General features: G+C 34.7%; 14 protein-coding genes and 5 pseudogenes across 19 annotated transcripts, besides 4 other annotated features; 6 read left to right on the top strand and 13 right to left on the bottom strand.

The window, feature by feature from the left end:
- Positions 1-95: 95 nt before the first annotated feature.
- Positions 96-123: a terminal%2Cinverted (terminal inverted repeat of Mariner transposon ID:TVAGG3_0923330).
- Positions 96-949: a mobile genetic element.
- TVAGG3_0923340 lies at positions 176-949 on the bottom strand (annotated as a pseudogene). Its single transcript has one exon. A coding segment is annotated over exon 1 (774 nt).
- Positions 950-22,484: a mobile genetic element.
- TVAGG3_0923320 (uncharacterized protein) lies at positions 1,624-1,860 on the bottom strand (the record flags this gene model as incomplete). Its single annotated transcript, XM_051252344.1, has 1 exon — positions 1,624-1,860. The coding sequence occupies one exon, from the start codon at positions 1,858-1,860 to the stop codon at positions 1,624-1,626; it is 237 nt and encodes a 78-aa protein (XP_051077918.1).
- TVAGG3_0923310 (uncharacterized protein) lies at positions 1,909-2,367 on the bottom strand (the record flags this gene model as incomplete). The annotated part of the gene is made up of 1 exon (XM_051252343.1): positions 1,909-2,367. One exon carries the CDS (start codon positions 2,365-2,367, stop codon positions 1,909-1,911), a length of 459 nt encoding a protein of 152 aa, XP_051077917.1.
- Positions 2,397-3,971, bottom strand: TVAGG3_0923300 (uncharacterized protein; the record flags this gene model as incomplete). Its single annotated transcript, XM_051252342.1, has 1 exon — positions 2,397-3,971. One exon carries the CDS (start codon positions 3,969-3,971, stop codon positions 2,397-2,399), a length of 1,575 nt encoding a protein of 524 aa, XP_051077916.1.
- TVAGG3_0923290 (uncharacterized protein) lies at positions 3,999-4,433 on the bottom strand (the record flags this gene model as incomplete). The annotated part of the gene is made up of 1 exon (XM_001314424.2): positions 3,999-4,433. The coding sequence occupies one exon, from the start codon at positions 4,431-4,433 to the stop codon at positions 3,999-4,001; it is 435 nt and encodes a 144-aa protein (XP_001314444.2).
- On the top strand, positions 4,479-4,717 carry TVAGG3_0923280 (uncharacterized protein; the record flags this gene model as incomplete). The annotated part of the gene is made up of 1 exon (XM_001314423.2): positions 4,479-4,717. A coding segment is annotated over one exon (239 nt), but the record flags the coding sequence as incomplete, so codon positions are not given.
- On the bottom strand, positions 5,672-6,247 carry TVAGG3_0923270 (organellar and viral DNA polymerase type B; the record flags this gene model as incomplete). The annotated part of the gene is made up of 1 exon (XM_001314421.2): positions 5,672-6,247. One exon carries the CDS (start codon positions 6,245-6,247, stop codon positions 5,672-5,674), a length of 576 nt encoding a protein of 191 aa, XP_001314441.2.
- On the bottom strand, positions 6,604-7,939 carry TVAGG3_0923260 (organellar and viral DNA polymerase type B; the record flags this gene model as incomplete). Its single annotated transcript, XM_051252341.1, has 1 exon — positions 6,604-7,939. A coding segment is annotated over one exon (1,336 nt), but the record flags the coding sequence as incomplete, so codon positions are not given.
- Positions 7,988-8,848, bottom strand: TVAGG3_0923250 (organellar and viral DNA polymerase type B; the record flags this gene model as incomplete). The annotated part of the gene is made up of 1 exon (XM_051252340.1): positions 7,988-8,848. A coding segment is annotated over one exon (861 nt), but the record flags the coding sequence as incomplete, so codon positions are not given.
- TVAGG3_0923240 (uncharacterized protein) lies at positions 11,187-11,567 on the top strand (the record flags this gene model as incomplete). The annotated part of the gene is made up of 1 exon (XM_051252339.1): positions 11,187-11,567. A coding segment is annotated over one exon (381 nt), but the record flags the coding sequence as incomplete, so codon positions are not given.
- TVAGG3_0923230 (organellar and viral DNA polymerase type B) lies at positions 11,964-12,212 on the bottom strand (the record flags this gene model as incomplete). Its single annotated transcript, XM_051252338.1, has 1 exon — positions 11,964-12,212. One exon carries the CDS (start codon positions 12,210-12,212, stop codon positions 11,964-11,966), a length of 249 nt encoding a protein of 82 aa, XP_051077912.1.
- On the bottom strand, positions 12,218-12,832 carry TVAGG3_0923220 (organellar and viral DNA polymerase type B; the record flags this gene model as incomplete). Its single annotated transcript, XM_051252337.1, has 1 exon — positions 12,218-12,832. One exon carries the CDS (start codon positions 12,830-12,832, stop codon positions 12,218-12,220), a length of 615 nt encoding a protein of 204 aa, XP_051077911.1.
- TVAGG3_0923210 (integrase core domain containing protein family) lies at positions 13,127-14,212 on the bottom strand (the record flags this gene model as incomplete). The annotated part of the gene is made up of 1 exon (XM_051252336.1): positions 13,127-14,212. The coding sequence occupies one exon, from the start codon at positions 14,210-14,212 to the stop codon at positions 13,127-13,129; it is 1,086 nt and encodes a 361-aa protein (XP_051077910.1).
- Positions 14,542-16,043, bottom strand: TVAGG3_0923200 (keratin-associated protein family; the record flags this gene model as incomplete). The annotated part of the gene is made up of 1 exon (XM_051252335.1): positions 14,542-16,043. A coding segment is annotated over one exon (1,502 nt), but the record flags the coding sequence as incomplete, so codon positions are not given.
- TVAGG3_0923190 lies at positions 17,237-18,017 on the top strand (annotated as a pseudogene). Its single transcript has one exon. A coding segment is annotated over exon 1 (781 nt).
- Positions 18,909-19,310, top strand: TVAGG3_0923180 (uncharacterized protein; the record flags this gene model as incomplete). Its single annotated transcript, XM_051252334.1, has 1 exon — positions 18,909-19,310. The coding sequence occupies one exon, from the start codon at positions 18,909-18,911 to the stop codon at positions 19,308-19,310; it is 402 nt and encodes a 133-aa protein (XP_051077908.1).
- TVAGG3_0923170 lies at positions 19,307-20,061 on the bottom strand (annotated as a pseudogene). Its single transcript has one exon. A coding segment is annotated over exon 1 (755 nt).
- TVAGG3_0923160 lies at positions 20,209-21,086 on the top strand (annotated as a pseudogene). The gene has a single exon. A coding segment is annotated over exon 1 (878 nt).
- Positions 22,485-23,598: 1,114 nt separating the features above from the next.
- On the top strand, positions 23,599-24,835 carry TVAGG3_0923140 (annotated as a pseudogene). The gene has a single exon. A coding segment is annotated over exon 1 (1,237 nt).
- Positions 24,836-25,186: 351 nt separating this feature from the next.
- Positions 25,187-25,326: part of a mobile genetic element that runs on past the window's edge.

The following is a 25,326-nucleotide window of genomic DNA, read 5'->3' as shown; positions in this document are numbered from 1 at the left end:
AAGAAAAGAAAATGTTATTCATTCATGATGGTATCGTTGCATCAGATTATCTTTTAACTTTCAATGTATTTTCTGAGGAGAAAACATTATATATATAGGGTGTCCAAAGGTGTGTTTAGCACAAACCTGAATACTGCGAATAGAAATAAACAAGTTACATATATATAAAGTTTATTTAAATATAATCACCATTGGATTCAATCACGCGTTCGCAGCGATCGATCCAGGCTTGAAAGACACGCTTTAAATCATCATGAGAAAATTGCTCAAATTGCTCTCTTACAAAATTTTCAAGATCATCTGGACTCGCGAATAAATAAAAGTCAGAGGGTGCAATATCAGGTGAATAAATTGGGTTTGGAACAACTTTGACATTGTTTTCCACCAAGTAATTCATTACCTTATGACTTTTGTGAACTCTTGAATTATCAAAATGAATTGCAAACTTTTGTTTTTGTTGTTTGGATTTCTCAAACTCATCAGAATTGATAATTTGAGTAAGAACATTGTCAATTAGATACTGAGCATTCATCGTATTAGGTTTTTGAAGAATATCAATTGCGATGATGCCATTCACGCCCCAAAAAACCGACAACATCATCATTGGTGTGTCAATTTTTTTCTTCGGGAATGTTTGCGGATTTTCATCCTTCGGGATCCACATGATTTTGGCTTCTGTTGCATATTGAAACCAAGACTCGTCCCCTGTTACTAAAAAACGAAACTTCTTGGATTGATACGCACCCAATATAGAGAGGAGCTCTTTCGAAGATTGGACTCTAGATTTTTTTTGAACTGAATTAAGGTTGTGCGGAACCCAACGTGTATACGCTAGTTTGTAGTTCAAATAATTGTGCAGATAATAACTGACTGTTGTACGTGGTATCTTTGTCATCTCCTCTATCCTTCTGAGTGATGCTCTTGGGTCTTCATCTAGCGCTTGAAGAATAGTTAGTATACATATCAAGGGTACGGAGGCACTGCGCACCTACTTACCCATTATATGTGAATTTGACACTTTACAAAACCGTTAACGTATATTTTACAACACAAACACCAACTTAACCTTAAATATTTACAAAGCCGCCAACCACTTCACCTCACTAACGTTTTCACAAACGACTTCACTAATGTAAAAAATAAACGTTCTCACTTACAAAAGTATTGCAACTCCTCCCATTGCTGTGCTTCACATAACAGCTCATAATCTTCTGACTCACTTTCTTCTTCATATAGGTCAAAATCACTGTCAAAATAAATGTTAGTAAGTTTTGACAAAGCTAATGAAACACGCTTACCGTTTGTATCGTATGCTTGTATAAACTTTCCATTATGCTTGTAGTCATAAACGCTCAAACTAACTTTACCCTTTCTCCCTCGTATCTGATAGAATGTATTTTCACGAGGAACGAAGAACAAATTCTTGAACTCATGACCGTTGTAGTTTGTTATCTCAATAGTTTTCGTCATTTATATAAAAATAAAATATAAAAATAAACTTAAAAATTAATGATATCACCACCCTCACACGTATGAAAACATAGCACAAAAATAAATTTAGGTGAAGTGGTGAAATCTCACCTCTTTTTTCACCTGTTTTTTCACCCTGTTGAATTCATTGCTTTATAACTCTCTTCCTTTCTCCAACTCTTCTAACTTCTTCTTAAGTTCAGCAATGTTGTCCTCATGAAGTTTAATCTTTCTCAAAATTCCTTCTTTATCTAATGGTTGCTTTATCTTTCTAAACTGAACTCTACCATCCTTCATAGTATGAATGTAAAAACCTTCTGGAATAGTTCCTGATTTAATGTATTCTACCAAAAACTTTTGTTTCATTGCTTCAGTGACTTTAGTCGTCATTTCAATCAAATAAAAATTTTAATATTAAATAAAAATAACGTTATTTTTTTAGTAAGGAAACGCAGGAGTTTTACGATTTATTTGAGGAGTAGGTTCTGGTTTAAATGTTGGAGTCGGTTTAGGAGTTGACTTTTGAACAGGAGTTTGTACTTCCATAGGTTCAGGAGTCATTGAAGGTTTTGCTTGTGAAGGCGTTGGTTTTGGCGAAGGTGTTGGAGTTTGTTTAACTTCAGCTACTTCAGTATTATTTACAACATTTGCTTTATTTCTTTTCAACATCATAACTGCTACTGCTGTAGCTAGCAAACCTAGTGGGAGACCATATCTTATATAAGGACTTGACCAAATGCTATTATTGACAGGAGCTGGTGGAACACCTAACCTTGGTGTGACTGCTCTTTGCCATTGTGCAGCTCGTAAGAAATATTCAATAGGTGCTCCATAATCGTTTGGTAAAGTTTGTTTCATAGATGGTGAAGGTTCACGAGAGCTTGATGAAGAACTCATTTATAAGCTTTAAAATAAACGTTCATCCTTTATTCCTCACTGTCGTCCGTAGCTAAGTTATAGTCATCTAATCTTATTATGGGGATGCCATTAGCACGCACCTGAATGGCAAAGCAACAATCCCTCATAAATCCAATAAGTGGCTTTGGCACATTTTCAGTTGCTAGTTCAATAGGTCCTTTAACAGACAATTTGTATGTTATTGGAGCAGTAGATGTTTGACCTTGCTGGAAGCAAAAGTCCACTTCTGTTGGAAAACCACATAAGAAATGTGTGTTGTCATAGCTATCCCATTTATGTTCCACACTACCATCATCCACCAATGACCTCATAACATCTTCATTAAATCCTATCATATCATTGTTTGTATTGCAGGCGTTCGCAACCATTTCATAAAATACAGGTCCATATGATTTTTCAGGTTCTGCAGGCATATTTCCATAAGCTCCCATGGAAAGCTGAAGATATTTAAACTTAGGGTTCTCAAAATTAACATAATAGTTGTCTTTCTTTCTAAATAGTGCCCAAATACTTTTAACATTAATAGGCGTATAAGCTGCTGTAAATGTTGCACTTGAACTATCTGTATTCTTTGAGAATGAACCGTCCATAGGAATCCAATCCATAACTTTAACAGGAAAACATAAAGCCTCGTTTGTATAATGTTCTACAAGTTCTGTATAAATGTTAGGGTCTAAAGAGAATGACTTTGGATGAATGAAACATTCATTAAAATCCATCTTTGTTCGAAATAGTTGCTGGGTTACAGTTGTAATAGTAACTGTTCCACTAGCTTCTACTGCCTTCGTTATCATAGTGAATGGTTCATTCCATGGAACAAATTTATTTGTCGGTGGATTTGAATCTGAAGCAAATGCAACTTTAAGAGTTGGATTGAAAGCAATGATATCATTTACAGATATAGATGTGCATTGTAAGGCGTCGCTACTGAACTTTACTTTAAGCTGAATGTTTCCTGCAAAAGCTGGAATAAATCGAATAGCTTCTAATGGAAGGAATCTTCTAACAGGAATTCTTAAACGAAGCTTAAAATCAAATGATTTTCCTGCTGTAATTGGACCACTAACAATTTGTCCTGTTCTGCATGTTCCCGAATGACTCCATACATCTTCATGTCGAGTCTTTGAGAAAACATCTACTTTCTTTATTTGTTCGGTAGTTTGTGAGTTTGAAGTTATATATGCTTCTTCTCTTGCGTTGTCTTGAGAATATACGATACGACCATTTGCAAGGATTTGATATCCAGCAACTGCATAGAAAGCGTCATCGAAACCAATCCAAAATCCTGGTGGGTTTGTTTTATTGGAACCTGAACCAATTTCTTTATCTACAATAAATTGACCTTCCATTTTATACGTAATGAATGTATTGTAAAGGTCCAACATATTTTCACCAGGAGGTGAGAGATTGAATGTTACCCATGTGTTATCTTTAGCAGTTCCAGGTTGTGATGGAATCTTTGCGTCAGAATATTTTCTATTAGTGTCACCAATTTGAACTGCATTGTCTATGATATCGAAATATGAGCGAATCTGATGAATATGCTCTGCTGGAGTAAATTCGTTTAGCTGTTCGTTCTGCATGTATTTACTTCAGATAAAAATATCTATTTACTTCATTATTCTCACTCTTCTTCTTGGCATTCGTGGTGGAAGTTGTTTCTTGACATTTTCAATGAACTGTACATTCTCTTTTGTCTCAACTTCTTTCACTGGCGGGTCAGGATTCTTTGACTCGGTTTGTTTTTCAATGAAATTCACGAACTTTGCAATAAGCTCTTGGTTCGTTATTGAAAGTACATCTGGCTTCTTTTCTTCTGGTTCTTTTGGTGGCTCAGTTTGAACAGAAGGTTTTATATGGGCTTCGTGGACTTCACCCTTGCCATACACCTTAATGTTGTCGCTTTCTGCATTCGCTAATGGAACCTTTCTTTTTCTTACGTATATTTTACCATCTTTACTCTGACTTACGTAATAGAAAGGATGTTGTATTCCTCTTGCGTCATTTAATATAATAGACTCTCGCTCTGATTTTGACAAGCTCATTTTACATCGGTTAAAGTTTTAATTTTGTTTTTTATCTGCAGTCAAATGACTCAGACAAGCCCTACGGACAAGACCCAAGGGGTCATAGATGTTGAAGCATTGAAGAAAGAAATTCGTGAGCAAATTTTATCCGAACTGAAGGAACAAAAACAAGAACAAAAGCCAAAGAGACCAAAGAGAAAACTTAGTGAAAAACAACTTGCTGCATTAGCTGCTGGAAGACAAAGAACCCACGTTTGCTGGCGAAGAAAGCTAGAGAAGAAGCTGAAGCAAAAGCTAAAGGCTGAAGCAAAGAAAGAGTAAATGGTTTATTTTTATCCGAATTAAATGTATAGACAAATACCTTTATCTGTTGCGTTCAGTAGTGAAAACCCTGACGTCAAAATAAAGGGGAACAGAGTAACGTTTAAGTTTCCAACAGACTGGATTGTGAACATAAATGAAGAGAAGTACATTGGCATAACATATGTATATAACACGTGCTTTCAGAAAGGTTGACTTTATACTTCAAGTCGAGATAGAAAATGACGAACAGTCTTTAAGCGCCCAAAACATTCACATATACAAATACTTTAAAGACGTACAACGTTAGAAGACTGTATAATTACATTTACGAAAATTTCAAAAAAGTTTAACATTGAAGTACAAACTTTACAGCCTTTACGTGAGTTTCTTGCACAACTGAAAGAAGAAGGAATTGTAGAAAGATTAATAGCTTTCATTACGAGTTTGTAGCAAATGAAGATGGAACTCATGACTGTCAATTCATTGTATTCTTACCATTCAATGAAGTAGCTAAAAAGAAAAAAAATCCATTACGTATAAGATTTCAAATCTCTGAACCAAGTGATGATTTCAAAAATGTTTTCAATTATGATGCAATGCTTCCGAGGAAAAATGAATTTTCCGAAATTAGATTTCCAGGCATTTGGGATAGAAAGCAAGCTATATTATATTCAAACCTAAGTAAAGGAGTTGAAAATGAGTTCATTGGTCATACAAGAACTTCACCACTTCCTAACCCTAAATACTATAAATTAACTGGCTTCAATCGTGAGTTTTGGATAGACATGTTCTCCACTCATGACCATAACTGCCCAGTGTTCTTACCTCCAGACCATAAGGACTGTCTCTACATTGAAGCACAACTCTTAAACTCTACCATCACAGTATTGTAAATGACCACATGGGCTTATTTTTATCACGAATGACCTCATTGCTGACAAAAATAAATGACCTCAGAACTTCAACTTACGAATAAAGCTTGTTTTAGTCGTTATTGAGAAGTTAAACTTTTCAGCAAAGCAAGGACTAGAAGACTTACATAAGTCAAATCCAATCTCTTGACCATCATGAAGTGCTTTATATAACTTCATAACACTGAACTCAGAGTCTTTGTCAAATTTTCCTTGCGGAACCATTAAACCTTTATCTTCATCATAGAAACACTGAACAGAGTCAGGAAACATTTCATTAGCGGTTAAAGCAATAACATCTTGCTTCACGCCTTTCATTCTGCAGTGAAATGCAACTTCATTTAAATCATTCGTGAGTAAGTCTATGTAAGTCTTCTTTCCACAAAATATTGACTTGTATGCTAAACTTTGTTTATCTTTTGTGATTTCTGCAAAGTCGCTATGAAATTGACCAAGGTTTTTACCAATGAGAACTCTTCCATAACGTTTCTCAAACTCTTCAGCTAAACGAGGGATATCTTCATTGTAGAGATGCATACTGTCCGTATCGCTATAAAAGATGTCCATTCCTAAGTCCTCAGCAGTACAGAATACTTCACACATTATTCTCTTCGACATAGACAGAATGTTAACACCAAGTGGACAGAAGTTAAAGTGTCTGCAAATGCTTTTCGTTAGCTTGAAAATAGTTTTATCTGAACCATCCAAACCTTCGAACTTCACTATATGGTTGTAGTTTCTGATGGCATATCTTATAGCATCTTTGTCATTTACTATGGTTATTTTTGACTCAATAGGAGATAGAATAGTTTTGCCATAAATACTGTTCAGAATGAGCTTTATATTTTCTTGCAAAGGATTTCCTTCTTTCTTATACTTTAACCTTAACTCAAACAACTTCTTTACTTCATCTCTTATTCTCAAATCTCTGTTTCCATCGTAATAGTATCCTTGCAACACTTCACATTTGACACCTTGATATTTTATGAGGTCTTGTAATGTTATATGGTCAACATACATTAAACAGCAAGTGTTTGAACTTCTGGGAACGTTAAGTTCTGGATTTAGTTCAGGGTCACAAACTATTAAAGGAAAGTGTCTATGTATTCCAATCTCTGTTATCTTAATGAGAACAAAGAAGCCAGACATAAACTTTTCACCAATGGGTTCCTTTTGGTCGTCATCGAATAAATGTCTCATGAGATACTCTGTGCTTAACATTTCTTTCTTCAATACTTTCGGTATACCTTCTAAAGTATAAAGTCTTGCTATAGCTGATGGATATAATGAAACAGCGTCGAAGTCAGCAATGAGTTTCTTTTCGCTCTTTTGTTTAATGTTATCTGACAGCATACATCTTCCACCTTGAATACAGCGTGAAATAAATTCTCTTGGTTTATTTGAGAGGTCATATAAATTTCCATTCGGGAAGTACACTCTGTTCTCAAATAATTTGTTAGCAATTGAACAAATACTAACGTAGTCATAAACGTTTAAATCAAATTCTTTCAATATATCATTGCGGAACTTAACAAAACCTTCTCTTAAAATTCTTACATCTTGATTGCAATAAAATGTGCTATACTTTTCTAAGTCGAAGTGGTTCTCATCTATTCTGCAACCTTTGATGGAATCTATGTTTTTCATGAATGTATCTGCATCCCGGATAAACTTACATGCTTCAGAAATGACACCAGTTCTGTTGTCATTTGCTAACAAAACACTGCTGTAGTAGTTGTATGGAAATACTTCTTTCGGTCCTGTTTGTAAGTTAAACATAGCAGGAAATAGTTTAAGCTTCTTATTTATAGCAGTGTATGAGTCTTTTATAATAATTGCCCTTCCTTTATATAAGCCAGTTATTTGCATTGTTCGTGAACCTTTAATGATGGGATTTCCTTTCACTTCTGTCATGTGTCTTAAGATGAAGTTTATATCATAACTGAGGTTATGGAAATATATTAAACTCTTGTCAGGAAGTCGTTCCAAAAATTCTGTTGCACAGTTCTGACCCCAAATGCTTTCACTCACTGAACCATCTTCACTGTCGTAACATATGTTAAAAGCTTTATGAAAGCCATCGGTACTGCACTCAAAGTCAGCAAAGAAAACGTGCTCAGGAATGAACTTGCACTTATTTTTATTTACTTCTTTTGACTCGGCTTTCTTCTTCAGTTGTACACAATACTTTGGAGCATATGACAAGTCTTTAAATGGTGCAAGGTTCTGTTTATATAAGTCAGTAGTATATGTGAAAAGTTCTCCATAAGAAATAGGTTCGAAATATTTGCACTCCCACAATGTTTTCATAACATCCCATAACGGTGTTGTTCTATCATAACGAACTACATATTTATCTTATCTCTTTGTATAAATCTTCATTTGTTTCTCAATGTTCATTCCACCACAAGCTTTGAGAATTTCTTTGTAATTTCTGACGAAATATGTTGTCATTGGTAATCTTTCGTTTAGCATGTAGTGGTCTTCAACAAGAAGTAAGTCAATAGTTCGAACAGTTTCACATTCTTTTGGTATGTATCTCTTTATTTCATTATGTCTTGAGTCATTGAAATAACCAATGGTAACATTAAATGCTATACCTGTTGCGTCAGAAATTTCTTGTACTTTACTTTGAGGAAAGTCTCTAACACGAATGACTTCTCTCATGTGGTCAATAGTCTCTCCATCTACTCCAGCCTGAATGCAAGCATAAACGAAACAATTGTCCTCTGTCATAAGTGTTGCAGTTCTTTTGTTCAATTCATTGAAGATTTGGTAGCGCTCAAGATTTATAGGTAATGTGCAAAGATACTTCCAGAACTGACCGCTTCTCTTCTTATAAAACTTCTTTTCACCATTATCTTTCCAAAAGCTTTCTATAAGTGCTGGGTTTCCTGTTTGCTTAAGAGCTTCCAAAATGGCTTTCTGGTCATTTGTCAGTGTGCTTTCATCTCTATATGGTCTCTTTTTTGGTTTGCCTTTCTTTACATCTGACATCGTTAAGCCTTCATATTCTGTTAAATCATACATCTTTATTTCGGTAAGATTCTTTATGTTTGTCAAGAAGAAGTCATAGTGCATTTCAACAATACCTGCAGCATTTGCTTCTATCTCTGATATAAAGTTCTCCTTCAAGAGCTGATGTAGTAATGTTCCAATATTATTGAGGTTTAACGTAGAACATTCATACTTTCCACCAAGTTTATAACATACCATCCATCTCTGTTGTGAGTTTATTTTAATTTTCTCTAAGAGTCTCATGAAAACCTTACCGAAATGTTTGTGTAAGTAGTCTCTGTTTGGTTCATCTAAAGCTTCGATGTTAAAGTCAATGAGTCTATTGCCTGACTTCACATTTCTCTTCCTATTCTCTTCATCTTTCTTTAACCATCTCTCACCTTCTTTTGGTTTGTCGTCAATGGAACGAATGACATCGTTAGCTTTGCGAACTTGTTCTATAGCGCTCTTAAACATCTCTCTTCTCTGTTGTTTCAGTGTGTCGTCTCTTCTTCTTGTTTCACCAACGTTTGCATTTGTTATGTCAAACATTTCTCTTTTACTTCATGAGGTACTGAACGTCTATGATATAAGTCCAATAGCAAGTCATTTAAAGGAAATGCTCTTGCATGGACTTCGTCCTCGCCGCGTTGCGGCTTTATGAACTCATGAATTCTATCATAACTTATTGCACATTATAGTCTTTAATGAAGTCAGCGAGTGCTTTTTTGTTTGTTGCGTAATGTTTTGCTACTTCTATGTTAGCTTCTGTAAGAAGTTGTTTTATTTCCGAGTGTTCTAACTTAGACAACTTCCGATACATCTTTAGTAGGAAATAAAAAAAATATTTTTTGAAAAAATTAGATTAGATTTTTTTAAGTTATTTTTCAAATAATTTAATTTATTTTTATTTTAATGAAACACATGCAAGATTGCAATTCTTTTCATACAATGCTCTCGCTACTGCCATCAAGAATGAGTTCAATAATGCTTCAAATGTTAATGTTATCTTTAACAAGAAGTTTGTGAAAGAATCTAAGTTTGGTCAGTATGTCAGACCATTAGCTATCGTCATTGACCGCAAACGTTATACTTCACAAGAGTTAGCAGTAGTTTTGAAACAAAAGAGTTTCTTTCGTGAATGTCAAAGATACTCATTATACTGTTATAAAGAACTCTAATATTGACTTCTTCAGTATTGCTTTAAATCTTTCCGAACAGAAAGAATATAAGAAGGGTGAAACAAATGTGAAATATTATCCTTCATCTCTGAAGACAATAACGAACAAAGATGTTATACAGAAATTCTTACCAAAGGTTGAAGAAGCTTCTATTGACATTGACGAAGGAAGTGAAATGGTTGAAGAAATAGACCCTGAAGCTATTTAAGCAAAAATATATTTTTGGTTAGTCTTCATATCGATATTTACAACAATTCCCCAATGTATAAACTTTTCATACGCTTTTTCATAAGCTTTATATACTTCAGAAATTTTGCATAATCTTTAGAAGCATTTAGATATTGTTTAAATGCTTTGTATGTCTTCAGAAATTTTGCATAATCTTTTACATGTTGTTCGTTCTCTTCTTCTGTCATGAGTTCCGAATATTCTAAATTCATGTTCTTTCATATGAGATAAAATTTTATAAAAAAAATAAAATTAGCTTAGATTTTTTTTTTCTTCCTCTTTTGAAGTTATCGAAATATTCTGTTATTTTTTCCTTCAGTAATGTTAAGTCTTCTTTGAATGTAAGTATTGTGCAACCTTTGATGTCATAGTGTGTTTGAGGAAGAGTATTTTTGACAATTTCCTTTATTTGCTCATTCGGTGTCATTGAAATCGGTAAGTTTTCACGATAGAACCAGTTTCTGTCAGATTTATATATTTTAGCTAAGTCATAAAAGCTCTTGTTGTTTCTTCTGACTAAATGCAAACATAACCATATCTTTATCTTCTTCATTTCCATCTCTTCAGTGTATAATCATATACTTATAGCTCTTTTCCTTTCCTTTTGGTACTGAACGCGGTATTCTTTTCTGTATGCTTTTGTCTTTGGATTCAATGACTTCATTTTGCATGAAGTTTCTTTTCCATCTCTCCACGTTCTGCTTTATATAGTTCATCTAACATCATGAAAATATAACAAGCATAACGAGGGAAGCCCACATTGCTACAGCATTTACTAAAAGTCTATGAACATAATAACCTTCAAACCAGGAGCCAAATTCTTGCGATTTTCGTACGGAATCTCTTCTCTCGGTTTTCCGAGGGAAGCAATCATATGAGGAAATTTTCTAAAAGTTCTTTGTCTGTTGGTTTTCAAACCAATGATATGCTTGCTTTGTAGAAAGAAGAGCATTCATTATACTTTGCATTTGGTACATGTTCTTTGACTGAACGAATGAGACGTAACTGTTTGTTATTACTGTAGTACTCGTATTCTTCATTTATGGCTTCATGAACGATAGCAATTGTTGTGTTCTCTGATGTTGACATTACTGTCTTTACATACAAAATAAAAAAATTTGTTAGAAAAAAATTAGCGTTATTTTTTCTGAGATAAACACTATTTCTTCACAACATTAAATTTTATCCTGTATGAAATGACTTTAAAAAGATTATTGACTGACTTCGAATACTATCTCATTGACGCACTGACAGACCCTCAAAACTGTGTTGAAAGTTCTTTAAGCTTTAAGATTGAAGGTACGACGCATTTTGTCTTCACCTACGTATTGAAAGAATATGACCGTTATCATAACGAAGTGAATCAAACACTAATAAAATTTGTAGATAAAAAATTGGTTAACAATGATGAAGAATACAGACAAGTTATTGAAAAAAATAACGCAAGATTAGATGCAATAGAAAAGAAGTTTAATGAATGTCTTACAAACACGTATGAATATCTTATGCGGTGGGAAGCCAGATGGAAATAAATTTACGTCAAATATGCAATTTATAAAATCTTATGTCGACAGGCTACGTAGCACAGTGGTCTAAGGTAGTGTTATGGAGGGGTCAGGGTCTGTGGTTCGAACCGCGACAGCGCCGTATTTTCTTATTTTCTTTGTTTGTCTTGTTTGTCGTGAATAAAAAGTGTCATAAAAGTGCTCTATCTTCCACGGGAATAAATAAAAAATTTACTTTATTTCTTCTTTATTTCTTTGTTCCCGTGGAAGAAGGGTTTTGCTGTTTTTTCTCAGCCGAAATCAATGATTTTTTCATTTTTGGAATCCTTAGCGAATGAGGAATCTTTTCTCTCGTGGAAGCTTTGCCCAAAAATATAATTGAGGTGAAGAGGTGAGATCTCACCCGTTTTTTCACCTCTTTTTTCACAAGCGTTTTACATGAATTGTACGATGTATATTTGAAATCCTAAACAATTTCGTAGCTTCTATTTCTTCTTTTAGTACATCGAATGTTTTAACAATGCCGAAGGTTTCTTTATACTTCTTCTTGACGTCAGACAGAAGGAAATCTTCTGCTGTTGGATAGTTTTTATTAAGAAATGTCAACATATCCATTTTATCTTCTGCTGGCTTTTCTGCTTCTTTCTTTAAGTCTGCATAGTCGTTTCGCATTCTTTCTATATCTCTTTGACTGAGTAGTTATATTTTCTTATTGCTGCCTTACATTTTGAACATTGCGGCATCGTTTTTGCGTTATACATTGAAATAAAACCAGCTAGAACAACTAAGGCGTCAATGGTTTTCTTTAACTCAAAAGCTGCTGGTTTTATCTGTTCATTCCATACTTTACCTCTTCTATCTTTATCTCTTATCTGCCATACACATTTTGCAACTAATGAAACAAAGTTATCGTATGTCTTAAATTCTTCGGATTTGTAAAGGTCAGAAATATTTTTATAAACCATGTCGCAATCTTTGTCCATAACTTTATGGTTGCAATGAAAACCAAGAAATTCATAATTTACTTTACGTATGAATTTCTTAATTTCTACTGAGTCAGTTGCTTTGACTTCAATTTCGTCGAATTCAGGAATAGTTAGTTTTTGCTGCTGAATTTCAGGTAGTTTAGGCAAATGGTCGATGAGGTCCTCCATTTCATAAAGATACTGTTCATTTGTTTCATCTTTCGCACTACAGTCTAAATTACTTGTTAAAAGTTCTTGCTTTATCTTCTGGATTTCTGTTTCAAAAGTATATGAAGAAGGAATAAAGCTTTTCATCTCTACCAACATTGACGTAGGATTCATGACTAGCGAGTTTGATGCTGTAGTTGTGGACAGAGTCCCGCCGTTCGTGGCTTGAAAAAAGTTTAGAAGAATTATCTTATTCTTTCTGGTAAATGCTTTGTCTGATTTACATCTAATGAAAAAGTTTAGAAGAATTATCATGAGGGTGAGAAAACAGGTGAGATCTCACCTCTTCACCTAAAATATATTTTTGGTGTAAATTTATGACAAAAATAAATGGTACCATTAATAATACATGACTGTTCTCATTCATGTCTGATTTACATCTAATGAAAAAGTTTAGAAGAATTTTCTTATTCTTTCTGGCTTATTTTTGTCTTTCCAGTACTCCCGCTCTAATGGTCCCAGATGTGTTGGCTTTGACTCTCTCAAGTTCTTAGATGGTATAACATCTTCAACGCCTCCTTCATATCTTACTTTATAAGTGTCATCGTTTATGTTGGAGCCAAGTATTTCAATAACCACTCCTCGCTTTGCTTCGTCAATGGTTTCAGCAAGTTTGCCATTACTACTTTCGACTAATTTGTGACGAGGATAAAACGCAATAGAGTCGTCAGCAGCTTTGATATGATATCCATTACCTTGCGTAGAGTCTACGATATAATAGTTTCTACTTAACCTTAAACGTTTCTTTGTCAACGGTTTGTCGTCAAGAACTACATGAACTTTTGTACCAGGAATGAGGGTAAATTGTGTTGAATTTCTGATATTTTGTGTTTGGCTTCGTTTCTTTTGTATATACTTTTCTTCTTGTTGTTGTGTCATTGAATTTGGTGTATGTCCTGTTGTAGAATGTGTTGAGGAATTATATACTTCGAGAAAATGTTTCATTGTTTCTTCGGTAAAGTCTCGCTCTTGGTTTAAATCTCTGAGCGTTCTTATGAAGCGGTTTATGATGCTGAGTATGTTATGGTTATGGTCTTCAGTAGTGTAGTGAGTTATGTTATGCTTAATGAGAAAATCTGTGATTTCATTGCTGAGGTATGCACTGTCTTGGTCTGATGTTAAAGTACTTGGGCTATGTTCTGCTACAAACTTTTGTAAAACTCTTAAAACTTCATGAGTTCCTTTATTCCTCATTGGATATGCATATGCTTTACGAGTGTTAACATTAATGAAGATGAGGAATGGGTTATGTCCTCCTTTTCTGCTTTGAATGAGAGTGTCAAATTGGTATGCGTCAGGAGTGTTGGAGTAAATTGGTAAAAAGTAGTCGTAAGGGTTTATTTTTGTTTGATGTACAACATTTTTGTCAAAGAACCTTTTCACTTCAGCTCTGTTAGTAAATCCCCAACTCTTTGCAGCTTCATTGAACTTCTTAAATGACCTCCATGGATGTTGTTCGAATACTTCTTTCAAGCTCATTTATGTAAAGTTAAAGATTTTATTCTAGGCTCAAGCGCGTTCATTGAACGCGGTACCATGCGAATATAGTCACAAATGGTGGCATATAATCTGCACCCGAGCCTGTTGGATTTGTTGTGAAAGTGTGTGAATGATTTCCTCCTGGTTCAGTTGGTCGAAAAATCTTTTTTGCTGAATTGTTATAAGATGGAGATAAAACGTCATGGCCAGCTTCATACTCTGAGTTGTATAATGGGTGGTCTCTTAATGAGTGGCTATGGTCGCCAGAAAAGTTTGTCGTTCCTGTATGAGTGTGCGGTGGAAGGTTTGCTTCTTTAATTTTCTTCGAACCTCCTGTTTGCTTTGAATATCTAGCACAGTATAAGAATTTATCTACAATCTGCTTCCACGTACCAAAACCTAAAACTGTTTCTGGATTTGTTGAATTCATTGACGTATAAATAGAACCAACAGGATATATGGTTTGAAGTATTTCAGTCTTTAATGTTTGAAGCTCTGTTTTGTCTGCTTTCTTATCATATAAATCTTGAGCAGTGAATTTAACATTATTTTCATCATCCATGACATAAACATTTTTACAGCTAATTTCTTTCTTCGTTGTTATGTTTTCATTCGATGTTAAACCTTGTGGAAAGTTAGGAGGTTTATAATATAATGCATCCCCACCAGTTCCGCCAACCGTTCCTTCAATACTTTCTATAGCAACAGTTGAGAAGGAGTTATGGGTATGTTCTTTATCTGCTTTTTTATCTAACATTGCTGGTAGTTCATGTGTTTCAAAGTTTCTGACATGACCTTCAATGTTCATACATTTACTATTTAAGGAGTTTAGTGTATCTTTTACGCTTGTACTTGGATTCTCTAAAGGTGCACTTGAACCAAGGGTATAGTTCAATATTATGTCGTCTGCTCTAACAGTAGTGAAGGATTCATGTGTATGGTTCTTGTCAGCTTTACTATTTAATGTAGCTTGAAGTTCATTTATATCGGAGATGTTGTGTTTATGAGATTTCAAAACTTTGTTCATTGCTTCGAGTTCAACTTTGTCAGCTTTACTTTTAATAGCATCTTCAAACGTTATTTTTGTCTTAACTCTCAACATAAATCTTGGTTCAACTAATACACCTTTAACAGAGAAAGTAGAGACATAAATTTCATCGTTATAACCAAATGCTTCTGGTGCTTTACCTGTGTCATACTGTACAGTACAGCTTATGTCATAACCTTTAGCACGAATGTATTTATATCTTCTTTCATTAACATCTTCAGTGCTTATTTGTTCATCCTGTGTTAAATATCCATGGTAGTCCGTTATAATCTGTTCGTCTGAAGTTATATAATGAACGTGGTTCTTGACTTTATCACTCAGAGCTAAAAGCTCATTTTTGTCTGCTTTTTCGGCTAATTTCTCATTAACATCATTCACTTCTAATTCAACTCTTCCGCCAGAACTCTTATTATCATTAATCTTTTTCATTAATTCGGTAATTACGTCATAAAGACTATATTCTGTTTTCGGTTTTGTAAATAATGAGTCAAAATTTCTTTTCATCATTACATCGCTGACATTAATGATATCACCAATTCCTTTTTCATTTATTCTCTTCATTAATTCTGCAATAATGACGAATATATAATCTGTTAATTTATTCTCTTCATCGAGGGTTATAGAATGTTTTGAAATTGAATCATTAACTCCTCTAAATAAATCAATAACTTCAGGATACACGTTTTTAATGTCTCGAATAACCCGACCAGTATCCTGTTGTTCATGTTCTTCGTTCCCGTCGTTACGTGGTTTTATATCTCTAACCATCATCAACGCAGCCATAACCGGAGGGTTTGTTGCTATCTGTTCGAAAATCCGTCCGTTATGTACGGTATATCTAAATAATTTCTTTGTGTTTGTTAAAACATTTGAAACAAGTCTTTTAAAACCATCTACAAAATTTCCTGTTTCACCTAATGTTCTTGCAGCATTTACAAGCTCACCCATTCCCGCTTTTGACCCCAAAAACGTCCATATTGCATTTATTTCACTCTGTATAGTTGTCCATTCAGCGAAACTAACACCCGCATTCGCTAAGCTGAAAATGAAATTCAGTGGATCGAACTTAATTCCACCTTCTTTTTCAATTTCAACGAACTCACTAACATGAGATTTTAAGTATTCTTTCGTTAAAATTGTTTTCCCCGATGTTATGTCATTAACGAAACTATCACCGTCAAAAGTTAACGAATTCAATTTCGTCGTTGATGCTTTTATTTCATACACCGCTTTATCGATAGTTTTTGGCTCACCTTCTTTAGAAGCATATGAAACATTAATGAATGAATTATATGTATTCGTGAATGAATTAAAATCAATGATTTTCATTAATGACGCCTTTAATGATTCATTTACTGTCGAATCCCTTAAAGTAATTAATGAACTGTCATTTATGAAAGGTACACTGCAAACCGTCGAGTTTGGATCAAATGCTGTAGTTGGTGCAGGAATATTAATGATATAAGTCATTAAATCATTAAGTGACGTAAATAATGTTGTCGTTTTTGATTTAATTTCTTTAGCATCTGTTATATATGGTAATTTTATTTCTGTAGTTTCTGAATTAAAGATATTCGCTAAAATGTTTTGTAAACTGTTTTGAACAGCTGTGTAAACCGTTGAATCCGGAACTCTTACGATTTCACCGTCCTTAATAAAAGGCATTGCACATGGTGTAGTGCTTGGGTCAAATCTTTTTGGGTTATGATTCAACATATATTCTAATGCTTCATAAACAGACCTATATACGGTTGTATTTCTTCAATAATTCACCGTTTATAATGGCATAGTACATGGAGTTAAAATAGGGTCAAACTTTTCATAGTCCTTCCATGTTATGTATTTCTCAGTATTTCCATCAGTGATAACAATATATTTGTCAGTAAGTGTGAGAGAGTATTGACCAAAATATAAACGTTTAGCTCTGTCAGCTTCATACGCATATGCAGCTATACTCATATTTTAATGAGAATAAAATGTTGTTCTATTTGCAAAGTACAGACCCAAACGAATACGGGACAGTAAAGCTACAAACAAACTTAGGTCTACAGAATGAGGCGCTTGCATTCAGAATGGTTGACTTCAATACTATCGCTTCATTCGTTATAACAGATGAAACAGATTTCATGGAGATTGAAATAGATGGAAAGAAGCACGAAATAAGATTTCACAATAATGTAGAATATAAGATGGAAACATTAGCTGGAGTGTTAAATGCTCTCATAAATACTACAATAAACAAGGATAACGAAGAAAACTTAATGAATGTTAAACTTATTGCAGGAGTTTTGAAGTTCAGTTATGCGAAGGAGTTTAAGATAACACGAATGAGTCATAGAGTACAACTTCTTTTGGCATACCATATGACATTTCCTTTGAAAAGTGTTGACAAAACGATTGAGATGAAATCTGTTCCATACGTATGTTATGGTAATTGTTTGTACATTGAGTCTAAAATAGCTAATGTCACAGGCATTTCAGGAGTTAATAGTAAAGGTTCAGTAGAATATAAATCCTTCTGTTATGCAGTCAATTCAATGTTCATTCCAAACGTTCCTGTCATAGCAACTCATTTAGGTAAATGGGTTCGCATTAGTCCTCATAATTTGAAAGACATGCAATTCAGACTTGTTGACTTTCAAGGAGAGCCTGTAGAACTGAAGGCACCAGTGCGAATGACTGTTGAAGTTGACTTTTTAGAAAATATTAAATGCAACAGCTTACAAGAGAACTCAGAGCTAAAAATATAAAGTATGAATGTTATGTATTAGGTCATGAACTTTGGTTGTTGCTGTTTGATGAAACAAATGAATTAGTTATGTCAGTCAAGAGAACAGAAAAATATTGTGTTAGTGAAAACTGCACCAAGTCAATAAGATTAGGTTTGCATTATGAAGATGAGTTCGATACTGTTGAAGAAGTTTTGGATAGATATTACAAATTGCTAACTTGAAATTTTTTTGACTGACGGCGCAAAGCGCCAAGATGGGCTCAAAGAGCCCTCCTGACTGCTTTAATTTACTAAAACATATTTCAAACAAAGTTTATATTCTGTTGAAGTTTTGTATACTCGTTCGAATATTTATACTTAAACTCAACTCCTGTAGTTCCTGGTGTTTCAATGATGCGGATGTTACCTATTTTCATGAATAGTGGAGTTTGACCACAGCATTCGATTTCAGGGTCGAGATAGTCAATGACACATTGTTTCCCTGTTATTCGTGAGATAACATTTTCAAGGTCCTCCTTTGTTAGAATTATTTGGTTCTTACTTATAAGATTTGTCAAAAGCTTCTTATCGTCTTTGAGTAAAATTGTTTGGTATAACTGAAGAAGGTAATGGTCTACGTTATCTGAAGGATTTGTTTGAACATTTGTGTAAGGGTTGTCGTTGGCTTCTCTTGAAAGAATTTGGTCCAGTGGTGGATACTCTAACTTAACATCTGATGTAGCGTTAGCGTTTGAAGCTGTGTTTAAATTCACGACTTAAGTTGGTTCTTTTTTTTCAAACACTCTGAACTATAGTTCTTTATGACAATATTGTTTGTCGTTCGTGAGTCAACATTTGATGTTGGTTCAATTGGAACATTAACGGCACCAGCTAAGATGGATTTGCTTCTCATTTCATATAGAATAAAAACCTTTTATATGTATGAAATGAACAATATACTCGACAAGGGTTTGAATGTAAAGCTAACGAATGAAAATATTGTTGAATTCACTGAGACAGGTGCTGTGTATAAAGATGTAGAACTACTGAACAAAAGAGCTAAGGGAAGAAGCAGGAACATGAACAAAGGGTGGAAGCCTATAAAAATTTATGTCAATGATGGCTCAGGAGGTTCAAACATAAAGTATGCAGAAAGTTATAGAGTTTATGCTCTCAAAGGTGAAAAGCCTTCATTTAAGAACAGCTATTCTAACGCATATCCTCAAAAGCTAACGGATGGGGAAGTGGATGATATGAATGACAGCAAAAATATTAACAGAAATGGCGACAGAGATGCATGGAATTTGTTTACCATCAGTCAATTGAAGGTTAAACTTTAAAACAATGTTGGTCGTTCCCATGGAATATTTTTGACTTTAATGGTATTAGTCATGATATGAATCTCAAGGTATGAACGAGGAGAGATGAGAGACTTATATGCTTCCCAAATTTCTTCAAAAGGTAATGTTATACCTGACTGTTTCCAAATGAGTTCAATATCATAGCGTGAGAAACCTTGAAAGATAACGAAGTCAGTTATGAGACGTTTTATGTTTAAAGCTAAAAACCTCCATGTTTGCATAAGTATTGCTACAGTTAAGTGGTAATGTCTGACTTTAGTTATGATGTTAGCTAATGGTGAGTCTGGTTTTGACACTAAACCTTTTCCGGCGAAGTCGTCACAAACGAGCAGAGTGTTTGAAGGATATTTTTGAAGGGGTATTTTGAAAGTTTTGATAGAATGTAGTTTGTAAGTCGTTTCATATCGTAAACTCCTGAGTACTGACGTAAGTGGTGTTTGTCAATAATTCTTTCCATCTCCTCAGAAGTCTTTTGCATTCCTGACTGTATAAATTCAACGATGGCATAATATTTCCTCTTACGTCGAATGTAACGTTGAAGAAATTCAATGAGTTCACTGTCTGGAACTTTAACGACAGAGGCTTGAACTTTTGACATAAATGTTTTCGCTGTTGAGTCCATAGAGTCTGAAGTTGCTGATATAATGATTTGGTCATAGTAAGAGTCGTTTCCTAAACGCTCTGTTATGAGTATATGACGAATGAGGTTAAATGTCTTACCTGAACCCATCTTTCCACAATAGAAATAAACACCATTTGAACAGAACTCATAATCTTTGCTGAAAGGAAGAATAAGAAGAAGTTAAGTTTGTCTGTAGTTTCATTCATGTCTTCATCTACGTCATGTATTAAATGCTTCATTTTATCTCCATTAAAAATGCAAGTCAGAAATATTCAGAACATAGCACCGAGTCTAACTGACAAGAGTATAAAGATATACTATGAACACGTTATGATGAAACCAACCAAAATTCAAGAAAGTCAGTATACTTATGAATATCCAAGACACTGGGTAGAGTATGTAGGAGGTGAGAAAGCTATTGAAATCAGACAGGTTCGAAGTATTCCAGCAGGAAGAACAATATTATTGAAGAACTTTAATGTTTTGAGATATAATGATGAAACAAAGAAGCAAGATAGTTTCCTGTTGCTGTGTATGTGAACTTAGATACAGGAGATGACATGAAAGTTTTTAATACAAAGCTTCAAACGGTAGTGAGAGAACAACTGACTGCGGAAGGACATCCATTACCTTCAGAAGTTACCATAGCATATAATTTTGAAACAAACTCAATAGATTTTAAAGTCATCTCTGCAAAGAAGTCAGGTTTTACATTTAATGAAGCAGATGTATATTCGAATGAAAACTTCAAAGCTATTGCATGGTTAGATAATGACGATTGCTTTAAGAAAATATTTAAATACAGTGACTCAACGATGTCAATAGATGACCTTCGTGGAATGTTACCATCGACGTTTACAGTAGAAGGTTCAGCAGGATTGCTTACAAGATTGTCAATTGGTGGTATTTGGTCTCGTGAGAACATTGTTATAAAATCCAGTATAAGTGAATTTGCTGAAGAATCTATATTATGTCTTTCAAACTACATGTATTCGCCGCCGAAGCATTATAGTATAACAAACTTTGTCAGTAAGTTTAACATAAGACTTGTCGAACCTTCTTCAATGAAAGATGTTGTGCTACCTAAAGATGGAAAGGATGGACTCATTATTGAGATGATTTTAATAGCATATTAAATGAGCTTTGTTCTTGAAGGTCATTCATGATGAAATAACTGTTGTAGAAGATGTTAGCAATTGTTCAGACATTTTGAAGCGTATAGATGAGATAAGAAAGAAGTTAGATAGACCGCAAAGCGGTGAGGGCGAAGCCCGTGAGAACGCTTATGTTTCATTGACTTTCTCCAGTAACGAGAACTTTTATGAGATAATATTGAAGAGAGATGATTTTAATATGGTGTAAATGGTAGCTTGGGCAGCTTTAGGCGCAATGGGAACAAAAGCATTAGCATTTGGAGCAAAAGCACTTGGAGCTTATGACGCAGTAAATAAAATGAGTGGAGGAAGGGTTTCGAAGACATTAGATGCAAATAAAGGAAAGATTGGAGGCTGGGTTGCAAAGAAGTTAAGATTAAATAAAATAGGGCTCATAAATAAAGCATCCAATTTGGTTGCGACTGAGTCAGAAAATGCTTTAGGAAAGGACGATGAGTTTGCAAAACACGCAAAAGACTTTAATGACCAGATGAAAGGTGAAACAATGCATTTAAATAGAGTCGATGGAACTAAAGAAAATGTTTCTTCTCCACCAGTAGTTCTTCCGTATGGTCCCTATGGAATGTATGGAAACCCTTACGAAAGACCATTTGACCCATTGACTGGTGGAAGTAACTGGTATCATTACGGACGAAGAAGAAAGACAGTCAAGTTGGAGACAGACGTGAAGAAAGCAACTAAAAAGAAACCAAGGAAGAGAGTTATAAAGCAATGAATTCAACAGGGTGAAAAAACAGGTGAAAAAAGAGGTGAGATCTCACCACTTCACCTAAATTTATTTTTGTGCTATGTTTTCATACGTGTGAGGGTGGTGATATCATTAATTTTTAAGTTTATTTTTTATTTTATTTTTATATAAATGACGAAAACTATTGAGATAACAAACTACAACGGTCATGAGTTCAAGAATTTGTTCTTCGTTCCTCGTGAAAATACATTCTATCAGATACGAGGGAGAAAGGGTAAAGTTAGTTTGAGCGTTTATGACTACAAGCATAATGGAAAGTTTATACAAGCATACGATACAAACGGTAAGCGTGTTTCATTAGCTTTGTCAAAACTTACTAACATTTATTTTGACAGTGATTTTGACCTATATGAAGAAGAAAGTGAGTCAGAAGATTATGAGCTGTTATGTGAAGCACAGCAATGGGAGGAGTTGCAATACTTTTGTAAGTGAGAACGTTTATTTTTTACATTAGTGAGGTGAAGTGGTTGGCGGCTTTGTAAATATTTAAGGTTAAGTTGGTGTTTGTGTTGTAAAATATACGTTAACGGTTTTGTAAAGTGTCAAATTCACATATAATGGGTAAGTAGGTGCGCAGTGCCTTCGTACCCTTGATATGTATACTAACTAGAATTGCTTTGATTTTTCTTTGATCCGGCGATTTTTTGTCAATTTTTATGATGGGCGCCTTTTTGTTCATGAAGTGATACATCCTAACATGATACGTTACAGTGGAATAGCTAGGAGCATCCATACCGAAGCATTTTACCAATGTCTCGTAGATTTTTTTACAGTCTTTGCATTTTTTTTGCAAGAGCGAGGATGTTTTCTTTATGATTCATTAAAAAAATGAAAAAAATCCCGCCAAAATTTCCCGCGAAACCGCCTCTTGTCTCAAAATTCATTTTATATCCCGGCATGGCGCCAAAATACAACATACTAAAAAAAAAAAAGGTATTGGGGCTTCCAGGGGCTGCGCCCCTTCTAGCCCCGAAGATGTTTAGTATAAAACCGCTTTTTAACTTCACTTAAAATGCCACGTAAGCTACGTAAGAATATACGTAAGAGGAAGAGAGCATTGAAACATCCAATAGTAAGACTGACACCACAACAACAGTTGCAACAACAAATGCTGAATGACCCCACTATGTTGCAACAAATGTCAAGCAATCCTATGCTTTTAAACCGAGTTCTTGGTGCACAGAGTGGAGGTTTAAGAGCGGTACTTTTAGCGAAAATGGCAGCTATGGTGGAAGCTGCAGACGGAACAGCTATAACCCTCAAAGTCAAATGAATTTGAGTTCACTCAAAAATCAAATAACAGATGTCAAAAAGTCAAACATAGACATCAGAAGCAAATAAGTGAAAACGAAAAGAAACTAGAATATGACAGACACACAAAGAAACTCAATGAGTTAAACGTAGAGAAAAAGAAGAAAGAAGAACAACGAAACTAAGTACAGAGGAATATGCGAAAAAAAGTGTCAGAAAAAGCAACAGAAGTAGCAAAAATGGAACAAGATGTGATTGTAAATTTTGAAAAACCATACTACTCAATATAAAATACTGAAAGATGAAGAGATAAAACAAAAAGCCCTGAAGACATATATGGATGCGATGAGTATAAAAAAGAAGTTGAAGCAAATGTAAAGGCAGAAAAACTTTTACAGTTGCAAAACCAAACCGTAAGTATGAAAACTTAGCACAAGAAAGTAAAAATAACGACGCAGCCATGCAAAGGCAATGAAAAGCGCAGAATATATAAAGCTAACAATGACTGGTTAGATGCCAAGCCAACGCTAAAGCAGCCAACTCATAGGGTCAATAAGGACAAAAATACAAGCGGATGAAGAAGTTCAAATGAAGCTTTAACAAATGCTGACTTTAAGAACGCCTTCGAAGCTCTTCATAGTAAGGTGAAACAAGTGAACGACTTCTCATCTGGAAAGAAACTGAAGTCTGAAGGTTTCGACAACGAGTTAAGAGAAGTAGCACAAAATATGACGAAAATAACAGATGCAGCAACGAGACAGGCAGTTCAAAGTGCCTATGACGCCGTTAGAGCAACTGTTGTGAAAAGTCAAGAAAAAGAGTTACAACAGACCAAAACAGACCTAGTAAATGCTTTCTTAAGAACGAAAAGTCAGGTAGGACATTACGCTGCAGATGGAACATATGTGCCAGCTGGTGGAATTTATATACCACCAAACCCTCCAAGAGAAGCACCTGCACCAGGACTACCTATGACATTTACATCGTCACATGGACATAGACACAGGCATGCACCAAAACCAACACAACAACCAACAGTTCAAAACCCAGCACAGCAACCAACAGTTCAAAACCCTGCACAACAACCACCTCCACAACCAACAGTTCAAAACCCTGCACAACAACAACCACAACCAGCACAGCAACCAACAGTTCAAAACCCTGCACAACAACAACCACAAACAGAGCAAGGACATAAAAGAAGTAGAGAACAAGGAAACCAAGAATTCTTAAAAAGGCTTAAGGAAGACTATGGTTACCCAGATAGTATTGACTTTAGTGACAGATATAAAGAAGCTATTAGAAAGTTCAAGGAAGAAAATACTGACCCGAACCTATTTAGCTTTATGGCTCAGCATAAAATCGGATATAATTTCAAACCTGGAAAATACAAGCTCGCTAAGGGATATGATTTAATAGCATATCGTCCAAATGACATGACTGAATTTACTCCGAGATATTTTATGTCAGAGATAAATGATGATTCAACTATCTTCATGAAACGCGTAAAAAATAGAGACGGAACGAAAGAGAAAGGCTTATGAATGCAGATGACTTAAATAGGGAACTTGTTAAAAACGGTCTCGGAATATATGAAATGCCAGCAGATGAGGTACAAGAAACTCCACAGGAAGAAGTTCAGATACAACCAGACATGGAAGAAATAGTTCAGCAACAACAGCTAGAAGAGCCTGAAGGAAACGAACAAGTCCTTCCTTTGGAAACTAACTTCACAGAACTAGATGAAGATTTGGAACGCCGAAAAATCTGACCCTCAACAAGAGTATGCGGAGAATATGGAATATTTCCAAGAGTCTAAAAAAATTCGGCTGACATAGTAGAAGAATATCGAAAAATGTTTGCCGACATACAAAAGACTCCAACACCAGATGAAAATATTCAGCATAGAATGGAAGTACTGAAAGAAAATGTACACAAATACAACAACCCTTTTTACTTACGAGCATTTAACGTTCAATCTTCGGATGAACTCGGTGAAAATAAAAGGTTAAATTTCAAGAAAACATATAGAAATGAAACATTGTTTAAAGTTCATTCAGAACCTAACCAAGATGGAAACAACCTACTTTTGTTTCTGCAGACGATGGAACTACAATGAGATGGGGTCATAAAGCTAATCCGGATAGGTGGTTCATAAACTTACAACCACAATTCCAAGAAGTTGTAGACGCAATGGAA

This window comes from Trichomonas vaginalis, chromosome I (genome assembly GCF_026262505.1).
Source record: "Trichomonas vaginalis G3 chromosome I, whole genome shotgun sequence".
In the NCBI taxonomy this organism is placed as follows: Eukaryota; Parabasalia; order Trichomonadida; family Trichomonadidae; genus Trichomonas; species Trichomonas vaginalis.
Note: the sequence above shows the minus strand (reverse complement) of the source record. Positions and strands in the feature narration are given on the sequence as shown.